Raw genomic sequence first — 22,800 nt, 5'->3', positions numbered from 1 at the left:
TATGAAGGGTAAATCCCTCATGCTTCCTTTACCACCTGAAGCATCTCCCATGAGTGGAGGTGACTTAACTTGGTTTGTAGAAGAAGAGACTATTCATGTCAACAAAATCACCATTAAATTCTGAAATGATGCTGACTCCACTTTTGCCTGCTAAGCACGGGGCATGGCAGGATTTTAAGGGCAGGAAGCACCTTTTGTTTGGCTAAGCAATACAGATTGGGGGTAAAACAAGAATCACGGAATTGCTGGAGTTGGAAGGGACCTTCTAGAGATCATCTAGTCCAACTCCCCTGCCAAAGCAGGGTTGCCCACAGCACATCACTCAGGACGGCATCCAGGCAGGGCTTGAAGATCTCCAGAGAAGGGGACTCCACACCCTCCCTGGGCAGCCTCTTCCAGGGCTCTGCCACCCTCACCCCAAAGAAGTTCTTCCTCAGATTGGAGTGGAACTTCCCATGGTCCAGCTTGTGCCCGCTGCCTCTCGTCACTGGGAACCGCTGAAAAGAGTCCAGCTCCATCCTCCTTCAACCCACCCTTTAGATACTTGTAAACATAGATAAGGTCTCCCCTCAGCCTTCTCTTCTCCAGGCTAAAGAGTCCCAGCTCTCTCAGCCTTTCCTCATCAGGGAGATGCTCCACTCTCTCCATCATCTATGTTGCCCTACGCTGGACTCTCTCCAGTAATTCCCTGTCTCTCTTGAACTGGGGAGCCCAGAATTGGACGCAGGATTCCAGTTGTGGCCTCACCAGTGCAGAGTAGAGGGGGAGAATGACCTGCCTCCACCCACTGGCCACACTCCTCCCTACGCAGCCCAGGATCCCATTGGCCTTCTTGGCCACAAGGGCACATTGCTGGCTCATGGATAGTTTACTGTCCACCAGGACCCCTAGATCCTTTTCCTCAGAAGTGCTTTCCAGCAGGTCCACCCCTAACCTCTATTAGTATCTGGCATTTGGAATGAATGAGCCAAAATGAGAATGAGCCAAAAAGTCCTAGACAAGCTTCTAGGAACATGATTGCCTAGAATGAACCCCAAAACATGACTTGCTTTGGTCCTCAGACCAGCTGCCCCAGGGTACCAGCCCCAGTTTTGCGTCCACAGCACGATGTGGGCATTCCTGATGGGAGGCTAAAAGAGTATCAAGGCCAACCCGTCTGCTGGGACAGGACACTCGCTGATATGAATTAGTTAAATCTTTGACCTACATGTACCTCGCAAGGGCTGCTATGGAAATGCTAATCCCTTGGGTGCATCTGCTCACTGAGTGTGTTTGTGTCCCTGCCCAGTCCGGCACAGGCATCTGGCTGCCCCGCTCCCACGGCCAGGACAGCTGCAGCCTCGTCTCCCTCTTTTCAAAGGCTTTCTTTTACTTCCCCACAGTTATACTGCAGGGTTTTTTTATCCCACACACACAGCACACCTTGACTCCTCTAATTTGTTAGCCAAAACACAGCAACTCATGCCAGCAGCAGGATCGATAAAGTCTGCTTTCCTACCCTCCTGTCCAGCACGGAGATCAGCGCAGGCTCTCCAGAGGCTCGTTAGGGCTGCGTAAACATTTCAGTTAAGTCTGAAATGTCTTTCTGCACTGCAGAAATTTTGAGTAAAATCTGAACTTAAATTACTGCAGGAAATTACTACTTGGGTAAACTGCAGTGGGGTACATAGAAAAGATGATAGTTTCATTTTCAGGGCTGTTCCCCGCAGTTCAAACAGCAGGCATCAGCAGTGCACCAAAAAAAAAGAAGGAAAAACAACAAGTTCTCTCATTTAAAGGCCTAACTACAGATTTCCATTAGGAAAATGGTTCAGGCATTTGGATTTAAAAATAACGGCCTGTATTTCTCAGGATGGGGGAGGGTGTCTCTGGAATTATTTTCAGAGTTCAGGAACAATTAACAGAGAAAACACTGTAGATTAACCATCCAGACACTAAATTCTTTTTTCTCATTGCAATGCAAAAAAAACAACAACCAAACAACCCCTAATAACTATTTCATCCCACCAAAGTTTGTGAAATAAGCATAGCTGTTTGTTCCTCTGGCAATATTCCCACTCAGATTGCTCTACCTTTGCTTGGGTTCGAAACAAAATACTACCTCGCTTCAATACCTCTTTACAAACTGTAAAATAAAAGCTATTGACTTGTGAGTGGAGAGAGGCAAAAGTTTGGCTTGCTGGCACGCGGAGCCACCCAGAGTAACTTAAGACCCCAAAGGTATTTTACTTCTTCCACTCCTGTTCACAGGGCAAAGTAAACACGCATTCAAACTGCATAATAACATAAGGAATCAAGTTCATGCGACTTTGTTGGTAAACGTTCCCCAGCAATTTTACACGCAGCACTAAATTAAGCGTAATATTGCAACGAGCTACAAAGAATGCAAACGTTCCACAGTGTTTTACTGCTACAGAAAAGACAAGTCAGTTCTTCATGTGTTTAAACCCAAAGAGTCAGTATTTAAACACAATGAAGTTTTCTTTATCAACTCTCCTGGCATATTTTTTTTCCCCAGCTTCATGCCCTCAGGCAGTTCCTGTGTTTATCCCTCTCTCCCCGCCTCCCTCCCTTTGGCAGCCCAGAACAAAGCCACCTATTTCAGGACACAACTGCATTTGAGCTTTGTGCAATTCAAGCACTGTTAGTGACAAAGGGTATAAAAAAAAAAAATAATTAAAAAAATCTCAGCAGCCTGTGTCCAGGAAACACAGGATGAACTTCAGGCCTGGTCAGCTGCACCAGGAGAAGCCCCATCCCCACCCAAGACTGCAAAAGTGAGCCAACCCCAGGAGAAATCCCATCTGCTACCCGGCTCTCCCATTTCTGCCAGGTCCTACTGCTATAAAAACCCCAGAGGAGGCAGAAAACTTACTCTTAAGCAGAGCTCTTCCCACTGCTTGTGCAGGTGTTCAGCTTGCTCCTCGACCACCATCACGTCCTCGGCGAGGATGCCGTAAGCCAACCACGCCTTCATGTCCCGCACATCCTTCATGTCCCGGGCCCAGTCTGCCAGCGACTGCTCCAGCTCCTGCAGGGAAACGCACCCAGAACAAGCCTTTGGCACTAAGCTCCTCTGGTTTCCCAACCTGCTGCTGGTTAATCCCCTGCCTGGCCCGCGGGGGAGGAGAGGAGGGGAATGTGCAGCCGCTTGCGCAGCCTTCTCCGGCTGGACTGGACCTTCTCCGGCTGGACTGGACGGGGTCCCCCCGCGTTTTTGGCTCAGGGTCTGACTGGGAGCCCACTGGAGCCCAGGGCAGAGCTGCTGCTCGTTAACTGGTACAGCAGCAGCCTCTCCCATGGAGCCAAAAGTGCCAAAACCTCCTGCAGCTCCCCACGCTCCAGGGCAGCGTTTGGGGTTTCACAGCCAGGAAGGAACGGGCCTACTTCTTTGGTTTTTTTTTTTTTTTTATTTTTTTTTTGGGCCACTTTGTTTTCCACCTGTATTTGTTCCAATTTCAGGTTATTCATTTTAATGCTTCCCCCCGCGTTTTTGGCTCAGGGTCTGACTGGGAGCCCACTGGAGCCCAGGGCAGAGCTGCTGCTCGTTAACTGGTACAGCAGCAGCCTCTCCCATGGAGCCAAAAGTGCCAAAACCTCCTGCAGCTCCCCACGCTCCAGGGCAGCGTTTGGGGTTTCACAGCCAGGAAGGAACGGGCCTACTTCTTTGGTTTTTTTTTTTTTTTTAATTATTATTTTGGCCACGTTGCTTTCCACCTGTATTTGTTCCAATTTCAGGTTATTCATTTTAATGCTTAAAAAAATAAATAAATGGGCTCCCTTCTCTAATGAATGGTTTCACAGGTACTGCATCAGAAATTGTCAGAGACGTGGAGCTTTCAAACTTCTTATTCACAGAAACATGCTCTCTTTTTTGCTTTCTTCCCCCAACTTCCCTTTCCCTTTATAACAGGGTTATGCATTTTTGTTATCAGCGTTAAAATGGTCACCTAAAAAGCAGAGACACCACTTTGTGCAGCTGGGAAACGTGATACTCTCCAAATGAGGTATCAGGTCTCATTTTGCAAGGCAGTTGCTGAGAAGTGTCACTGGCTCCCCTAACAAAAAACCAAAGCTCTTACAGAGGATCCAATTTGTTTCATTTTAAAGGGAAAAAACTGTGAGCATTTGTATTAGAAGTGGGCAGCATCCAAGCCCTGCAAGCATTTTCATATGTCTTTTGATCCAGTCACTTATCTAAATCATAAAAAAAGTAAAATAATCTGATCTGCTTCAACACCAGAGGGGAAAAAAAAAAACCAACCAAACAAACCCGAGACTAAAATTTACCTGACCTGTAAGAAATTACTCCCTACAGATGTGGACACATGCGTTTATATATCTTAACAAGGGGTGAATCCCTGCATTAATGGAGCTAACGATGGAATTTCATGGGACTTTGCTAGCCTTGTATGAGGTCCAGGCCTGAGAGAAAAATAGCTTTATTCCACAGAACAGTGAAACACAGGGAGAGGAAAGAAGGTCCCTTTTTCGCCCCCATGCCATTTTGATCCTTTATTTTATAATACTGTGACACCCAAGAGCAGAAACTACACTGGCGCTGTCTGACCTCTGCGGCTGAATTTCTCTTACCAGAGTAAGAGGCAGGAGCTGTGTGCTCCCATCTCACAAATAATTCAGGGCTACAGCACGACTGCCGCCATGGGAGAGGCAGCCAGTGCTCACAAAGAAGATTTCAGACAGCTGGTAATGAGTTCAAAGCCTTGGCTCATTAATAAGCTTATTTGTTCCCACTACACAGGTCAACAATTCACTTCATAAAAAGATGATGAAAGACTGACCAGTCCAGACAAAATGTCTCCTATCCGTTGGAAATGCTTTCCTTGCCATTTAATTTTCATGGTGCAATTTGGGCTGCAAGGGCTTTTGCAATTCCCTTACTCTTAATTTTCTTTCTCTTTAATTATGCTCAGCCCCTGCAGGTGTGTACAGTGCTTTGCAGACTTTTGCCTGAGGAGCTCTGTCCCAGATGGATTGGAAAACAAAAAAGGAGATTCAGCCATTAGGATAGCAGTCAATTGAGCTGAGGCCAGGGAGTTTCTTGCCTTTTGTTTGAGGAACTTATTTTATAAATTCAGACTGTGGAAAGGGAGCAGAAGCAGGAAAAAAATTCCAAACACTACTAACTTTTCTTGTAATATTCTTGGTCAACTGGACTATGCAGATTGGCAACAATCAGGATGGTATAAAGAAGAGAAATTCAGTATCACCGAAGAGCGGGGAAGAGGGAAAACTGATTTTACAGGGATCAGACTACATCTATTTAAATACAATATGGCTGTTCAATACCTTAATGTGTTCCTTGACTCTGTAGAGCTCTTCGTGTTCTACTGGAAGTGGATCTTTTACTTTCTCCTTCAGCTCTGGCAGCCTGCTCGCTAATTCCTTGATTTGCTTTTCATAGGAGTCCCAACTCTGCTCAAGGAGACCCGAGGAAGTTATAAAAGGTTAAGGTACTTTACCATGACACACCGAACCATATGGACATGCTACAAAATAGCTTCTTCAACTCACTTCAGCAAATAATCACCTGCTCTGGTTATCTGGATTTTTTTTTTGGTACACCGTACCACCCACAAGAATTTGGTACATGGATTTACGGAACTTGAACCCCCTCTTTTATTTAAGGTTTGCCTTACAGAGCATTTCTGCTCATTTTGTTGTGTCCAACCCGAGAGGCTTTAAGCACAGCTTTTGGGCTGGGGACTATATTCAATTTTAAGATATAATTATGCGCTTTTTAGCCATGAAAGCAAATTTATTGCTCTAAGGAACTAAATAGGACCTACCCCTTCTGTTTAGAGGTGCGACAACAGAAGGAGCAACAAAGTTATGCAAACTCCCTCTAAGCTAAGTTTTAGCTTGGGCTTCACAGCCCAAAACAGGAGAGAGCTCCTAGTATGGAGCATGGTAAAACTGGGGAGCATGGTAACAATTACAGCGGGAAAACATCCGTTGTAGCAACAGATATCAACCCCATTTTCCTTTGAGAATGAGGGGACCAAAGTTTTAGCTTCCTGCAAGCCCTGATGGCACATGATGGGCACTTCCCTCAGAATCCCTCTGCAGCGAGCAGCAGGTCAGCATCTCCTTTGCTGCCACAGAGCTCAGCCCTGGGGACCAGTGGGGCAGGGAAGCTCTTGAGACCCAATGCCAGAGAAGCAGGTGCCACTCCTCCCTGGGGAGGGCATCATCTACCTCTAGGGTGCTGCTGAGGTGCGTCTTCTCCTTCTCCAGCAGGGCCTGGGTGTGCCCCCAACTCTGCTGTAACTGGCTGAGCTCCTCCTGGAGAACAGCGCTGGTCTCGGCATCAGAGACAATACGTAACTTCTCCCCGACGTCGATGACTAGGGAGTACATGGCTTGCCACCTCTGAAGAATCACTGCCTTACTCTTTAAAAGAAGAAAAAATAAGAAATCATTTAAAGTTTCTAAGCTGTTCTTAGCAAGCTTTAGAAGTGCACTCCTGGCATTTCACTTGGGAAAAAGACTCACAAAGGGAGTTACAAGGAACGAGTCTTCACATTCGTGAAAGAGCAATGAATAGATCTTCTCTTATTTGCTTTTTTACTTTCAGGAAAATCAGATTCTTTCTGATCTTCTGATCTATAAAACTCTATAATAGCTTTTCACAGACAATCTGCAGAGTGGAAGTGCAGCAGTTACAAAAAGATGGAAACTCAGGGTTGAGTTACCGTGAATGAAAAAACATGTCAGCACCTCCAGCATCAACAACTGAGACAAATTTTTCAGAGCTAACAGCTCTGTTAATCATGACATACTGCAAGTGAAATAACCCATCAATAATAATTTGCCTACAATATAAATTGGTGTATAACACAAGCACACAGGATCATTGCTCCTTTCTGTAAAACAACAGCAGGAGGGAAAGGCAATTTGCTGTAGGAGGGAAAAGACCTGGCTTTTCTCACGAAGGAAAAGCACGAGCACCAACTCGTAAAATCTACTGAAAATCATCTTTACACAGCAGGTAAAAATAAAGATGAAATAAACAGGGCAAGCGCCAAATGGAACACTGGTAATGTGTTAATCCATCAACATTAGGTGTGTGGGAACACAATAAAACCTTGGACCGTCCAAATAGCATTCAATAATGTATTTTTGAAAGGTGTTCTTTTTTTAAGAAGAAGTGTGAGCAATCGTTTTTTTTTCCCCCCAAAGCATGTGATTTTAAAGCTTTATACCTTACTGGACAGAAGTTATTTCAGTCTGAGAAAAAAAAACAAACCCACAGATTTTAAATTTCTGAGTGATAAATACAGTACCTTGACATCATGAATTAGATTTCTAAGCTGGTAAGGGCTACAGCAGTCCTTGCTCTTCACAACTGTGATGAAGTTGTTTGTATCAGCAAGAAATCTGCTGAGACTCTGCAAGGAACTCCTGAAGAGCTGCCACTGGCTCACAAGTCCATCGATATCTTTCTTCTTCTGCTGAACCATCCGGATAACATTCTGCCACTGCTCCTTCAGCAGTGTGAACTTGGAAATAAACTCTGTTCTGAAGATGACAAGTGTTGAGTGTTAATACATTTTGACCTCAAGGCCGCATTTTTCCAGTAGTTGTGATGGATCTCCATTTGCAATACTGTATTCCAATTACAATACCCAACTATGCCAAGAGCTCTATGCAGCCCTAAGCTAAGCCCTGCTCTCTGTATTTCATCTTTTAAGCAATCAAAAAAACCCTTTTGCACGACACAGGAATGGATAATGCAAGTTGTTGTTCTTGTTGTGGTAAAGCAACATATATAGTACAGCACTCACAGAAACAATATGCACTAAACACTTCTCTGAAGAAGGAGGTCAATGCAAGCAAAATTGGCCTGTACATTTACCAAAGTGAAAAGCCTCAGTGTTAGTGGAGCTGGGGGTATTCAGCCTGGAGAAAAGGAGGCTGAGGGGAGACCTTCTCACTCTCTACAACTCTCTGAAAGGAGGGTGTAGAGAGGTGGGGGTCAGTCTCTTCTCCCAAGTCACAGACAACACGACTAGAGGAAACAGCCTCAATTTGCACCAGGGGAGGTTCAGGTTGGATATTAGGAAAAATTTTTACACTGAAAGGGTTATCAAGCATTGGAACGGGCTGCCCAGGGGAGTGGTTGAGGCACCATCCTGGAGGTGTTCAAAAGACGGGTTGACATGGTGCTGGGGGACATGGTTTAGTGATGTGGTTTTTTTCAGAGTTGGGTTGGTAGTTGGACTAGATGATCTTGGAGGTCCCTTCCAACCTAGATGATTCTACGAACCCATTTCAAGCACTTTTTGGCCTCTCCTACAACATGGTTAGATGACCCAGCAGACCTAGCTGGAGTGGTTAAGACAACCCCCACCTATCAATTCAGCTCCTCTGCAGGAGGCCATGGCCCACGGATTAGCTCTTATGCAAACACCTGTGTCTGTGGGGCTGGCGTAACACCAAAATCCAGCAGCTTTGCTTAGTTGAGCCCTACCTTCCCTGGCAGCTTTAAGCCAAGCTAGGGACTTCATACTGAAGTGGCTGAGGGGAGTGCACACACTGTCCTGCCTTCTCTCTGGAAGCAGTATGCTGTGGCAGAGAAGGGTAAGCTGTTGACAGCAGAAAGGCCTGAGGCAGTTAAACCTCTGCTCACGAATATTACTTGCTGCTTCTCACTCTACATTGATTAAAAGTATAAGATGATACTGATAAAAAACAAGTTTAGCCACCATATGTTTTGGGTTACGTGCCCAATACTCAACACCCTGTGATGTGTGCCAAGGGCAACGTGGATAGTCTCACACCTCTGCACTTTAAAAAGCAGAGAGGTCTAGGAAAAGAGAAAGGATCCTTCATATGCAGCATCCTCACTGCCCTCTGTAAGAAGGTAACTTCTCAATCACAGTTGCAGTTTCAATGACTGCAAGGTACCAGCAGACAAAGAAGCCTCCTGTCTAGGAGCAATTATTTTTTAGGGAGAACATCCAGTTACTACCCAAAATGCAGTGTGGCCAGGGCACTGGGTTTCCTTCTCAATGCACCTCCTCAGGCTTTTGCAAAAGGTGCCAGGGGGTTATTAAGCGAGTGAACCCAGTCAGAAATTGGGGTTTATGTCCTCATAACAGCTCATGAGAGCAAAGATTCAACCTCAACTCTAAGGGAAAAAAGCTTACTCACTGAATTACCAAGATCTTCAGGAGAAAAACAAATAGATTACCTTTTCTCTGCTTCTCCGGACTCCAAGGAGAGTAGAACTTTGGATATGAGAGAATTAAACGTCTGCTGATTTATGCAAATCTCTGTTTGCAGCATCTGAAAATACCACAAGAACAACAGTTTTAACTATTCACTGAACAACCTTTGCTGGTTTGCAGAAAGCTGGCTCTGCTCCTCCAGTGTGATACCATTTATTTAATTTTAAATGCTGACAGCTGTAAAATTTTCAAGTGCTAGTATCGAATGCTTCCTAAAAGATTCCTCCCTTTTTTGATACCAGGAGGAATTTGCAAATATGTGATAGCAGAACCCACCAGGAGCTGTATTCTACAGGTAATCTGAAGCCTGAAGTTTGCTGGACTCATTAAATGAGATCTAGATGCATCTAGATCTAAATGCAATCTAGACAAAAACCCATAGAAATACAGTTCTTCCAGGAACTGGTAAGGTTCCTGCCAGATCACCAGCAAACTGCCTGGCCATTTGCCACAGGTTTCAGTGCTCTGGGAAAGGCAGACAGGCAAGTAACCTCAGGGTTGCAGAAATCTAGGATTTCCATGACACAACATTTGAGGATGCACTCCCTAAAGGTCTGATCCCTGCAAAAAGGGATCCATGCCTTTTGAAAGAGGACTTTAACATTTCAAATTTTTCCTCTGAATGAGTACGAGGCCACATTCCGTGAGTGAAATCCTCTGTAGAACTCTGCCCAGATCTACTTTCAAAAGACATAGTATTTTCTAGTGATTTCCTTCATCTTCACCATTCAAGAAGATGCTTCCATTTTTAGAGTTAGCTTTACCTCATACACTCTCTGTTGCTCCTGCAGTTCTTCAAAACGTCCTGGAATATTTGTTTTTAAGGTCTCTGTCAGTTTTTCTAGGAATTTCATCCAGCTTTCACATTTCTGAAAGAATTTCTTTTCATCATTTTGAGTTCCTTCAAGCGCGCTGTAAAACAAAAGATATTATCAGAAACTGTGGTGCTGCTAGTTGTTTTTCTGGCTATGCTTGCATACAGTCTAATGCTGGGGGTTAGTAACACCGACATAGCAGGGCTTTGCTTAGCACTTTGCCACCTTCTCCACTTATGAACATCCAGATTTTTTCTTCAAGTGACTCAGACTACAAATAGCCACTGAATAATCTCGAGTAAGTTGAAAGGGCAGGAATTCAACTCGGAACCCCCCTGAGCAAGCTGAGAGAAGGGATTTCAAGACTTTCCCTGCTTTAATTTTGTTTTCATTTTCCTCACAGAAAAGGAAATGCTTAGTAGTGATCTCTTTGTTTGCATTTCGGACCTGCAGCGTTCGAGAGCAGTCGCTGTTTTCTGACTCCACTGCCGAGTCAGGCTCTGCATTTTCTTCAAGGTGAAGTCGCTGAGGGGCAGCTTAATGCTCGCTTCATTCAGACTCTCTACGCTTGGAGAAAGAGCAGCAAGCTCCAGCGTGTGGTTCTGGAAGTAGAAAAAAAAATAAATTAATTGCAAAAAAACACTGCCTTTCTTTCATTTCAAAGAAATGTAGAAACCTCTTCTGGGGGAAGCATCTGAACATTATGCTTCGAAAAAGCTAACTCAAAACCACCAAACATTTCTGTGTTAAATTCAAAGAATACAGGAAACAAAAAAGTCACAATTCCCTTACACAGGGCCTGTTTCTCCAACAGTACTGAACAGATACATAAGAGTTGGTATTTGCAGATTTACTTTCTACCCTACACTGAGGGCAACAGGATAGCTCCAGAGCAAAGCTGGGAAAAAAGATCTCCCATCAACCCCAAATGGATGTGATTTTCCTCCCCTCCATGCATGCATGGCAGGCCAACTGCCCATCTGAAGTTTTGATGAACTTAAGTCATTGTTTTGCGTGGTTTGGGTGAGATGATAATTACTCTGATGGAAGCGCCGTAACTATGATACTTAGGACACAAAATGTTTCTTGAAGTAGGCAAGAGGTGGTATCCTACGGACAATTAAATCCCAAGTATGTATCTTTTTGTACTTGGGAATCCAAACATACCAGGAGCAATTCTGAGCTGTCTGTTTCTCCCTCTAGACAGAGACTATCGAAGGCATCTGTGCAATTCTTGACATGACCTTCCAGCGTTTCAAGGCAGTTCTGGAAATCCTCCAGTTGTAAAAGATTGAACTAGGGTGGATATAGCATATTTATGTTAATTATGATTTAATATACATATTCAAAAAAGAGCAATAAACAGTATTGTCAGGAAAACAAATAGTTGTTAAATTCAATTTACAAACTATTTAAAACTCCTTAACTGAACCTTTTCAGTGTTTGCACTGGATAAGGGGAAAATTTAAGCCAAAACAGAGAGCAAGAAACTGAATCTCGAAATCTTGAGATATTCAATATCTATCCAGAAGGAATAGGAGCATCTGCAACAGCTTTTTGTAGCTTTGGGCTGTTTGATTTATTGTGAAATTGGAAAGCCAAAACTTAAGTTTATCAGAGGGAAGCAACTTGTGAAAATGAGCTTCCTTGGAGCTACACACAGGGCTTGCTCCCATGTGCTACAGCCAAGGCTGTGCATCTTACACGGATTCTGTGGGGAGAAGTAACTAGGGCTGGAACTCAACTTTTTTATTCACTGGGTTGGTTGCTTTGGGTCAGGGAGAAGAGCACTGAGGAAGCTTTTTCTTTCTTGCAAGAATTAAGTTCCACATCTCTAAGAACACTGAAACAGCAACGTTTTTATAAGGAATGAATGGCCAAAAATTGGTGTGGGGAGAGAGACAGTTCTGCGGGAATGCTACAAGGTTACACCAGAAAAAATGATCACCCAGAAAGGAAATTTTTCATGGACTGGGATGTTCATGGGGAGTATGAGAAATCTGTAAGCTTCACAGATATCTGGCTTCCAGCCACTGAACTGTGTTGGTAGATGGAGTCATAAATAGAGCCAGCTGAAAATTTCTTGATGAATTTGGGTTTACTGTAGAACAGAACAATTCATTGAAACCAGACTTCTTCACAGGAACAGACTAGTTTTACACCAGTAAATGTACACTAGTATATTTGCTTGGAAGTTTTCTTAGAAATACCTGTGCAGGGGGGAAGTCCATCCCACAGCACTCTTGTGAGCAGAGCATCCTATGGGGAAATCTGGATCCAGGTTCCTTCCTACTCTGCCTAAAGTGGTCTGAGAATCTGGTCTTCAAAATTACATAAAATTACCACAGTTTTCTACTTCATTCTAGATACATTGTGTGCACTCTTACCAAAGCAAACTGAAGCTCTTAGTTTTCTTCCAAGGCAGAGCTGAGAAGTTTACAACTTACTTTGAAGTTCACAGAATAAAAATACGTTTCCTAACCAGTCATCATCTGAGGGTCCCATACTGCTTGACTGTATAGGTCCACTTAAGAAGACTTGCTAGAGCGACAGAAGCCAGGTAAGAAGGGTGAAACCCATGCTTCATCTGACCCTCTGGCTTTGTGTATTATTTCTTTACATAGCTGATCATACTGTCAAGCTTTTTATTTTATCGAAATTCCATTTCAATTCAAGAACTACAAGGATCTAGTGAAGAAGGTCGCTCACACAGGGCTCTAATGAAGAAGTTAACGCATGCTGACAGCTATTTTAATATTCAAAAACATACCTCAAGTTCATCTAACTTCCCCTGCAACATCTTGTCCAAATAGAATACTCTATCGAGCGGCTGCAGCTTCTCCAACAGAACGTCTTGTGCAGCTGTCCCAGCCTGCTGGTTTATCCGGTCAGCCAGCAGAGCAATCCGGGCATGGCATCCCACTAACTTATAAAGGCCACGTTGTAAATTCTGATGAGAGAAGGGGAAAGAAGAAAAAGTCAGCAAATTAATCAGATCATCATTCATGTGCCGCTTTCATTTAGGATCTTTTGTTGTTGTAACTAAGCTCTTTTTGTGGATCTCCTGCGGGAGCCAAAATCAGCTATACTGAAAGCTTCAGTCTTTTACTCTGAGGATAATGGGAATTGCATCCCTTGACTCCAGTGCTGGGAAAGGCACAGTTCAAAGTTCAGTGGAACACCAGTGACTTCAGGCAGTGGGATACTACTGCTACAGAGGAGATGAGGGAGAGAAATCAGAATATTCCTCTCTAAAGAATTGATTTACACTAGAGGATGGAGAAACTGGCCTGTGCTGCAGATGAGAAACGCTATTGTGTTACAAACATGCTGGTCCTTTGGATCCCTTGGTGACTGAGGACTACGGTTTTGATTTTATTTGTTCCCCTTTACTTACAGAAATGATGCTAAAAAATTAAACTCTAAAGTCAGTACAAGAACAAAGGGAGTCATTTTATACTTATTCAGTATACTTGAATATTTTTTTTAACCTGGACAAGGCATGGCAAGATGTCATCTTGAAATGTACCTATTTCTGGAACTGGCATTTACTTTTAGTCCTGAACCCCCCCTGGAATTTGCCAGTGTATGTTGTCTTTTCTGTGTGTAATTATCAAAGACTTCTGTTTGATAGCAAAGAGCAGACACGTTTCCCTACAAAGCAAAATGGCTCTTAGTTCCTGAATCATATTGTAAACTGCCATTTAGTAAAGAACCCATTTTGATTTCATACTCTCTAGATAGGGCTTTGTTTTTATTTATCATGGCAACGGAGTTCCACAAAACTATAATCTTTCCTAATACATACTAAAGCAAAAGATTAGAGAGATTAAAATAGAGTTTTGGCTAGCTCATGCGTTTTCAAATACAGATAAGTCACAAGCCATATCACTGATCCCCATTCTTCCAACTCGCCACTTTCAAAAAACCACAATAAATTCCGTGTGCCCTACCCACACAAGCCAGGACAGGATCTATACCTGCTAATGGCACTCTAGTGGCCAGGCCTTCCTTAGGAGGTGTAAAACTCTCCCCAAAGATTTCCAGAAAATGTGTTGCCTTTTTGTTGACACATGAATGAATTTATGTCACAGCGATTAAAAGATCAGAAGAAAGGGAAAATGCTTTGGTCTAAGTTTTGCTGCTGTCAGGTGGTTTTGACATGGGAAGAAATATAGGAGTTCTCTTTCCCATAATGTGAAGTTTCTTAATTGGCCACAGGGAAACTGGAGTACTTTGGACTTCTTCCAGTATATGGTCAGAAGTTCATAAAGCACGATGAATCATTGTTCTGTTGTGAAACAAGGATTATTATATTTCTTTATTATAGTCTGAAGAAACCAAAAATGTCAGAGCCTAATGACAGCTTTGCTGCCTGAGAGAGTGAATTGTGGTCTTGGCATGAGATCTCATTTGCCTCAAGTCAGAAGTATTTAGAATAATCTAATGAGCTCAGAAATATGCAAAGTTACAAGACAAGGCCAAATAAAAGTACCAAACCCAAATAAAAGCAATTTGAAGACTGTAGAAAACCTCAAGATGGTCCCATGCTTTGGTAAACTGGTCCTTTTTCCCCAGCTATTGTTCAAGTATTTATTATCTCTCCTCCCTAGTGATGTCTCAAAGTAAATAATTTTTGGTTTAATGATTCCTTCCAACACAAGCCTGATTCTTTGCACAGGGTAGAAAAGGGCAGATATGGTAAATGTTATCATTCCTTTCTGCTCCCTTCTTGTCCTATGCTAACTCGAGTCTGGTTTGGTCTCAGGATCTGGTCAAAGCATTTAAAGGAAATACAAAGATGTCTGTTAATGGAAAAAACCCACAGATTTTATACTTTCCACTGACTGGATTTGGGGAATGAGAGGAGAAGTTGATGTTCTTTTGATTTGTTTCTCAAAAATAAATTCGTTTGGACCAGGCACCAAAAACATATTCATGTACCTTTATATCCTGTATCCTCTGCTCCAGGGTTTCTACCATGTTATCCTCAGGCATGTGAGCATCCAAGAGCTGAGTGCACTGCTCTTTGTGCTGTTCTAACTTGGCTGCTGCCTCAGTGCATGAAGTATTGAAGCGCTCCCAAAGCTGCAGGGTTGCTTGTTGTGCCCGTAATTGATCCGTGATGTCTTCATTTACTGAGTTCCACCTACCAACATATCAAAGGATAACAGCATTTTCCTAGTAGATTCTCCTCCATAATATGATCTGGTGTAGGATTCCTGTGAGATTTCTTTGCATTCATACCCATGTTACTGAAAGCTCGCTGACACAGCCCCATTTTGTGCTCTGTTATCCATCACAGAATCACATGGGGTTGGAAGGGATCTCTGGAGATCATCTAGTCCAAGCCCCCACCCAGAGCAGGTTGCACAGGAACGTGTCCAGGTGGGTTTGAATGTCTCCAGAGAAGGAGACTCCACCACCTCCCTGGGCAGCCTCTTCCAGGGCTCTGCCACCCTCACAGGAAAGGAGTTCCTGTTCATATTTAGGTGGAACTTCTTACATTCAAGTTTGTGCCCATTTCCCCCCTGTCCCTGGGCACCACTGAAAAAAGACCGGCTCCATCCTCCTGCCACCCTCCCTTGAAGTATTTATAAGCATTGATCAGATTCCCCCTCAGCCTTCTCTTCTCCAGACTAAAAAGCCCCAAGTCCCTCAGCCTCTCCTCGTAAGGGAGATGCTCCAGGCCTCTCATCATCTTTGTAGCCCTCTGCTGTCCCCTCTCCAGCAATTTCAGAGCCCAGAACTGGATACAGGGCTCCAGATGGGACCTCCCAGGGCAGAGTAGAGGGGAAGGATAACTCTCCAGCAGGTCAGCCCCCAACCTGTCCTGGTGCAGGGGGTTATTTCTCCCCAGGTGCAGCACCCTACAATGGCCTTTACTGAAGTGCATCACGTTCCTCTCTGAGCTCCAGCCTGTCCACGTCTCGCTGTATGGCAGCACAGCCCTCCAGCTTGCCAACGACCCCTCGCAAAAAAGGTAGTATCAGCTACTCCTCACATAGGTACCCTCAGACAGGTGAGATTTAAATTTAAAAATCTGACAGACGTTCAAGTCCTGCCTCGGCAACATTTCTTTTTTTAAATATGAATAACTAGAGGTCTTTTTCCCAAGCTTACCTAGTGTGTGCCTCCGTGCACTTGTGTTCAATAATCTCGGCAAAGGAGGGGGAACAGTTATTCTTCAGGTTACTGGCAGCAGTCTGGAGCTTGGCCCAACTTTCTTCAGCGTTCTCCAACTCATCTTGAAGAGACTGCAAAAGGGATTATTGCAATTAGTTGTGGAGATGAACGACCTAAGCACGGCTTCCCCTATAGGTTGGTAGCAATAGGGTAGCAATAATGCCACGCGTTTGCAGCACAGACTAAAATGTTTGTGAAAATGTAACACCTGATCCTAAAAGGAAGCTAAAATGGTCATTCAGCTAAAAAAATCATTCAGGAGGCCTATTTTAAACTGAGATAATTCATTTCACAGGCTGAGAGAGCTGGGGTTGTTCAGCCTGGAGAAGAGAAGGCTCCGGGGAGACCTTAGAGCAGCCTTCCAATATCTGAAGGGAGCTACAGGAGAGCTGGGGAGGGACTCTTTGTCAGGAAGTGCAGTGACAGGACAAGGGGTAATGGTTTTAAATTGGAAGAGGGGAGATTTAGATTAGATACCAGGAAGAAATTCTTTGCTGTGAGGGTGGTGAGGCACTGGAAGAGGTTGCCCAGAGAAGCTGTGGCTGCCCCATTCCTGGAGGGGTTCAAGGCCAGGTTGGATGGGGCTTTGAGCAACCTGGTCTGGTGGGAGATGTCCCTGCCCAGGGCAGGGGGGTTGGAACTGGATGATCTTTAAGGTCCCTTCCAACTCTAACCATTCTATGATTCTATTATTTAATCTTAAAGAAACAGCTCATTTACCAAACCCACAGGCATGAACAGATTAAATGAATTAACTCAAAATTAAAAACGTTTTTATTTTTAAGCCACTGTTTGAGGGAAATTTCTACTGGCAGTAAAAGTGCTTTGAGAACTCCTGTGCTGCTGCATGTGTCCCCTCCTGATAGAGGCAATTGCAGAAGCCTGCCACGGATTGTGTCTGTGAACTGCTCCAGATTAAAAATAAAGAAGGTGAAGGAAGGAAGGAGGTAAGAAGGTGTCCGCTCCTTCCATTAATTACGTGTTCCCAGGTGAGGATGGAAAGCACTTATGCATGCTTTACTGCCAAGACACATGTAGCCAGGACTCACACTCTCAGTCTGGCCTGCACCACTTCTGCTGTAAGCTTGAAAATAAACCCAAACAGGCCTTATTCACACTGAAACAATGAGTGTTTACACAACCCTTAAACACTCTTTTAACGCCAGGTAAGAGGATTTTAGCCATAACTGTAAAACGTTCAGAGCCAGGGCCAGCCTGAGGCCTTCTCTAGATGCCCCACTTAGACTCTGTAACACCCAAGCAGAGCAGCAGGATGATCCAGAGCGTTCACGCCTGGCATTTATGCTCAGCCTTATTCAGAGGCTGTGCAGGAAACTCCAGCTGTATAGAGGGTGACCCAACAGTTGACTTTGCACTTGAGGAATGGGAAACACCTGCTGTGACCCAAGGCTGCTGCACCCATCCAACCCAATCCACTTAGTTTGGGAAGGAAAAATCCTGGGTCCTGAATTTGACTCCAGTGCTGTTTATACGTGGAAAGATTCCTTAATGCAAGTGACACTTGAATGCAAAGTGGTCAGTGGCACAGTGACTGGGACACAGTACCCCAAGGGGAGCATTCAAATCACAGATCTAGAGACATGGTCCCTTTGCCAGTTTTCTCCCAGGTCCCCCTCATTTCTGCACTGAGACCCAGCATTGATGCACAAGCATCTCCTTCCAGGTGATGCTACAGCCTTTCCCTGGGAAGGATAAGCGAAGGGGTAAATTTCCTTTCATCCAACGAGCCAAGAACTAACATCTTTCCCCTGAATGGTGAATAACCTTTAGACAAAAACATACAGCAATGGCATTAGGTTTTCCTTTGCCAGCTGTATTTTCAGCCAAACTTCCTGCTGTGCCATGGCAATTAGACATAGACTGAGTATCACAGAATCGTCATGGTTGGAAAGGACCTTTGAGATCATTGAGTCCAACCATACACACACACACAAAGACAAAACAAACAAAACAAACCAAGCAGAAAAAAAACCAAACCACAAACAGACATAAACCAACAATCTCAGGCACTAGAGCACGCCCTGAAGTGTCACATCTACACGTTTCTTAACTACCTCCAGGGATGATGACTCCACCACCTCCCTGGGCAGGCCGTTCCAGTGCCTGACCACTCAGTAAGGAATTCTTCCTAATATCTAATCTAAACCTCCCCTGCCGCAACTTCAGACCATTTCCTCTGCTCCTGTCATCATTCCCTTTTGAGAAGAGGCCAACACCCACCTCTCTACACCCTCCTTTCAGGGAGTTGCAGAGGGCAATGAGGTCTCCCCTCAGCCTCCTCTTCTCTAAACTAAACATGCACAGTTCCTTAAGCCTCTCCTCCTATGACTTGTTCTCTAGACCCCTCACCAGCTTGGTGGCTCTCCTCTGGACACGCTCCAGCAGACATTAGCATGTGGTGGAGTGCACATGTCCATCTGGACTCTGTGGTGCGAGGGAGCACGAGGACCTGGTGCTTCATATGGGGATGCCTTTCAGCATGTGCAGAAGACTAAAACGTCAAGGGATCTTTGCAATCCAAACCCGAGCCTCTGCTTGCCCACAGTAAGGCAGACATGGTAGCAGCTGCCCTCTATTTCTCTCTCTTGAACCTTGGGACTTAATTTGCATCAAAGTTGAACTTATGTGCTAAATAAAGTAAAAAGTCTAAAAATAGTTCTCAGTGCCTCTGGAGGTAAACCAAAAATATCTCACTGACTTCAATGGCACTATAATGAAAAGGAAGTTGTTCATATAAATTTTTCTGTGGTTTTTTCAGTTTGTTTGTAGGCACAGAAGGAAGTACAGAAATAAGACAACTTCAGTAGATTTACCTGGAGAGTTTTGACCTGGTTTTCCAAAGCTTCCAGTGACACCACAGAACGTTTGCACTGGTCTGTGCAGTACAAATATCTTGTCGTCATCAGGCTAACTTCTGCATAAGCTTCATCGTATACTCTCCACTGCTCCAGTATTGACTGCATCGAGGCCTTTAACTGTGCAACCTGCAAACGAACCACTTTTGTTACTATTTCTTGGGTAGTTTTCACACACAAATCACCTTTAAAGTGACTTAAAAATCTAAGCTTAACGCTCACTGCATGACAATCCGGAAAAATTTTGCAAGTTGGAGTGTTTTCTTACTTGGTAAAGAATTCAAAGCAAGCAGTAAACAGCATATAGAGTGATGTTTAAGAATTTCCTGGAAATAAAAAATTAACCAGAGTTCAAGGTAACACTGTTCTGTCAGCCACAACTCCGGAACACCCCAAAAAGTAAGAAGAACTGAAATAATGAACTGCTTATTCCTTCCTGCCAGGACACTACACTTGTTGAATTTCATTAGGTTCCTCTCCATCCAGCTCTCCAGCCTGTCCGGGCCTCTCTGAATGGCAACACAGCCTTCTGGTGTGTTAGCCACCCCTCCCAGTTTTGTGTCATCAGCAAACTTTTTGAGGGTACACTCTGTCCTCTCATCCAGGTTGTTGATGAATATATTGAACAAGACTGGAGCCAGTACTGACCCCTGGGGAACACCACTAGCTGATCACAAATTTAAATCCATAAATGCACTCATCATTTTATCTTCTGCACCTATAAATTACATCTAGATAAAAAGATCACTTCCAAGTATAAAGATAATTTAACTATAAATGCAAACTGCTGGGGAGTCAATTTGCATGGGAAATCAATCTGCTAGACTCTCCTTGAAGCAACTGCAAACTACATAGGATTTGAGGATAGCAAATACCATCCAGAGAAATGGAAAAGCTACAGTGAGAATGAGTAGAAAGCTTCCACCAGCGTTACTGCATGGGAGAAACACCAGGGTATGAAAGAGAAGCAGATTGAGTAAGAAAGTTTAAGGTCTCAATTTTCAGCTCAACAGAAAAATAGCAGTGCTATATCTTTATTTTTGAAACTGCAGATGGGGGTCCGTCCCTCTTCTCCCTGTATTCAAACTACTTTGAGATCAGACCTTTTTCATCTCTCAACCTTGGAAATACATTAACTTTCGTTATGCTACAGACTTAAAAGGAAATTCCTAGTAAAGTTAAGATTAAGAGCAAGGAATACTTTGCATCTTTTTTGTACCAGCTCCTGCTATCCCATGAAGATGATTAATAACACTGGTGGTAAGAATACGTACTGGAGGGAATCCGAATGCCAACAAGGCTCTTACCTGGCTTACAATGCTGTCCATCATTTCACAAAGCTCAGCTGTCCCGAGTGACACAGCTTCTGGGGTTTGTTCTGTGCTGCCATTCAATGCCAAACTCTGCTTGAGTTCATCAAGGGTTTTGGATTTAGTTGCGAGTTCATTTTCTAGCTCCTAAATGAAAAAAAGAGGAAAAAAAAGGGAAGATAAATAATACCTTTTAATGAGGCTACAGAAAGAAAACCTTCTGTGTGAGGAGATTGGATAAACAGTCCTTCTTTAAAAACAATTCTGTGTAATTCTTCAGCCATGTAACACCCACCACCATTTCAACTCTGATACCAAACAATGGTTTTACAGGAATTCAAAATGATGGCAGCTGCTTTAGACAGTCTCCTGCAGGTAGAGCTAGAATCAGTCCATTTAGTGTCAGCACGAGCACGGGACATCATGCTTGGGAAGAAAATCATCAGGAACTAATTGCTCAGTGACCATGCAGGCCTCTTTGTACCTCTCCAGATGCAAAAAGTTTTCCTGTTAATGCAGCTGATCTTTTCCTTGAGCAGGTTAGCATTTGGGTCATCCTCTGTTCCAGCAGACTGATTTAGGATTTAGATTGAATAGGAACCGATTTTGCAGCAAGAGGGTCCCTGACAGTCTAATAGCTTCTAGAAAGTAATTTTCAGCTCGTTCTCTTAGCCAGAGACTTTCTCCCATGGGTGAAACCCCACTGAAATCAATGGAGGCGCCTAGGAGAATGACTTCCCCCCTAACACAACCAGCAAGATTATAAGCTGGTCTTGACATGCTGGAGAAAGCTCAGTCATTAACACAACACGAGTAAATATCCACACACAAAACGGGCCCTAACATTTTCCTATAATACTACGCTTAAAGCCATGACCTGTGTTTCCCCCACCTACTGTTCCCAAAACATTTTCAAATGTGGACCTAACTTTTATTGAGCAAATTAATAGAACATTTTAGCCACCTGCATCCTAGCACCGTACCTTGCCGAGGGCAGGTTAGTTTTAGTCAAAGATACCCTGGTGTCTCTCTTCCATTCTGGCCCCTTGATACATTTCAGAGTCCTTCAGAGAGACAAGTAACTGGGTGTGTAGCAGACCACTCTAGGCAATAAAAGCAGCCTACTACAAGAGAGACATGTAACCATGGCAATGAAAGAACAAATATTCCATGTTTAAAAAAAAATAGAGAGGGAACACTGTGCTGAACAAAGACAGCAGACTGTCAGAGTAACAGGAGAAAAGTATTAGCTGGCTGCACCTGTACTAATTTTGAGGGAACTGTTGCCTAGAAAAACACAACAATACCAAAGGACACCCAGATTCTTCAGGCTAGTGCAGAAAGACTACATTCTAGGGCAGGAGTAGAAAGAGTTGCTATTTTTCCTAAAGGGACTGTGGAGTTTCCACAACACTTCCACCACAGAGCTCTTCAAATTAATGGAACCGATAGCCTTTGCCATGGCTGTGCTGAACTAAGAACTACTTCTTTTGGAGGCATCTTAGAATAAGATCAACACTATTCCTGCACAACACACTAAATACCACAGAACAACAGCATCTTCAAGTGGAGGAAAAAACAAAAAATAGCAATTCACATTAAAAGTGGATCTGGCTCTTTATCACCTGAACCTACCATGCTTTAACTAAAATTCCATTGGACTATTCTTCTGGGAAATAGCAATTTTCTTCACATTTTTTCTGTTAAAATCTTCAGTCTGGATTCAGCAAAATGCTAAACATGTTTTTTAGAGTAATATCACACATATAATGCTTTACCTTGCAATCATCTAATGTGTTCTGTGCAGAGATCAGACTTGCTGGGGTTTGTAAAGATCTCAGTCGACCACTCTGAGCTTCCAGCCAGCTGCGCAGAGTCTGTGCTTTGTTCTCCTTTTCAGTAATATCCTCCAAAAGCTGCTCCAGGTCTTGTATCTGAAAGTTACAGAACTTAAACCTAGAGGCAGGCAGAAACAGGGCTCTGCCTTCCATGACAAAATTTGAGATGACAATATTTACACTGAAAATACCATTTAGAGAAAACAGTTTGAAAAGAAAAGCTAAGAAGTTTTACTGACTCTTTAGGATCTGACGTTTTCCAAGGAAAGGAAACAAGGCAGTCTGGGTCCTAGAGCTGGCAGCCTGCAGACCTAACAAGTGGGGGGATCCCCAGGCTAGGTGGACACATTCATATGGAGTCTGCAAACCTCATTCTCCCTAGAACTCATTAACCAAGTTACTAATAAGCAAGAGACCTCGAGTCTCCTCTCTTCAGTCTTGGCCCTAGGGATCCACTAAGTCCTAGAATGCAGTTTCTTGGAGATGGTTAGAGAAGATAAATTTCCCCCCCCCAGCATTGA

General features: G+C 43.7%; 1 protein-coding gene across 4 annotated transcripts in view; it reads right to left on the bottom strand.

Moving 5' to 3' along the window:
* SYNE2 (spectrin repeat containing, nuclear envelope 2) overlaps positions 1–22,800 on the bottom strand; it is a 154,161-nt gene that overhangs the window by 30,502 nt on the left and 100,859 nt on the right. For all 4 annotated transcript variants that reach the window (XM_014951607.1, XM_014951609.1, XM_014951608.1 and 1 more), the window contains 14 exons: positions 22,220–22,375; positions 20,439–20,588; positions 19,090–19,260; positions 16,193–16,326; positions 15,014–15,218; positions 12,840–13,019; positions 11,237–11,365; positions 10,517–10,671; positions 10,019–10,166; positions 9,218–9,312; positions 7,308–7,542; positions 6,220–6,414; positions 5,311–5,436; positions 2,876–3,031 (listed from right to left, as the gene is read on the bottom strand). In XM_014951607.1, coding sequence (XP_014807093.1) covers positions 2,876–3,031; positions 5,311–5,436; positions 6,220–6,414; positions 7,308–7,542; positions 9,218–9,312; positions 10,019–10,166; positions 10,517–10,671; positions 11,237–11,365; positions 12,840–13,019; positions 15,014–15,218; positions 16,193–16,326; positions 19,090–19,260; positions 20,439–20,588; positions 22,220–22,375 — 2,235 coding nt within the window. The remainder of the gene's footprint in view (positions 1–2,875; positions 3,032–5,310; positions 5,437–6,219; positions 6,415–7,307; positions 7,543–9,217; positions 9,313–10,018; positions 10,167–10,516; positions 10,672–11,236; positions 11,366–12,839; positions 13,020–15,013; positions 15,219–16,192; positions 16,327–19,089; positions 19,261–20,438; positions 20,589–22,219; positions 22,376–22,800) is intronic.

The sequence above is a fragment of the Calidris pugnax genome, unplaced genomic scaffold (genome assembly GCF_001431845.1).
Source record: "Calidris pugnax isolate Ruff unplaced genomic scaffold, ASM143184v1 scaffold183, whole genome shotgun sequence".
NCBI lineage: Eukaryota > Metazoa > Chordata > Aves > Charadriiformes > Scolopacidae > Calidris > Calidris pugnax.
This window is presented reverse-complemented; position numbering and strand designations above follow the sequence as displayed.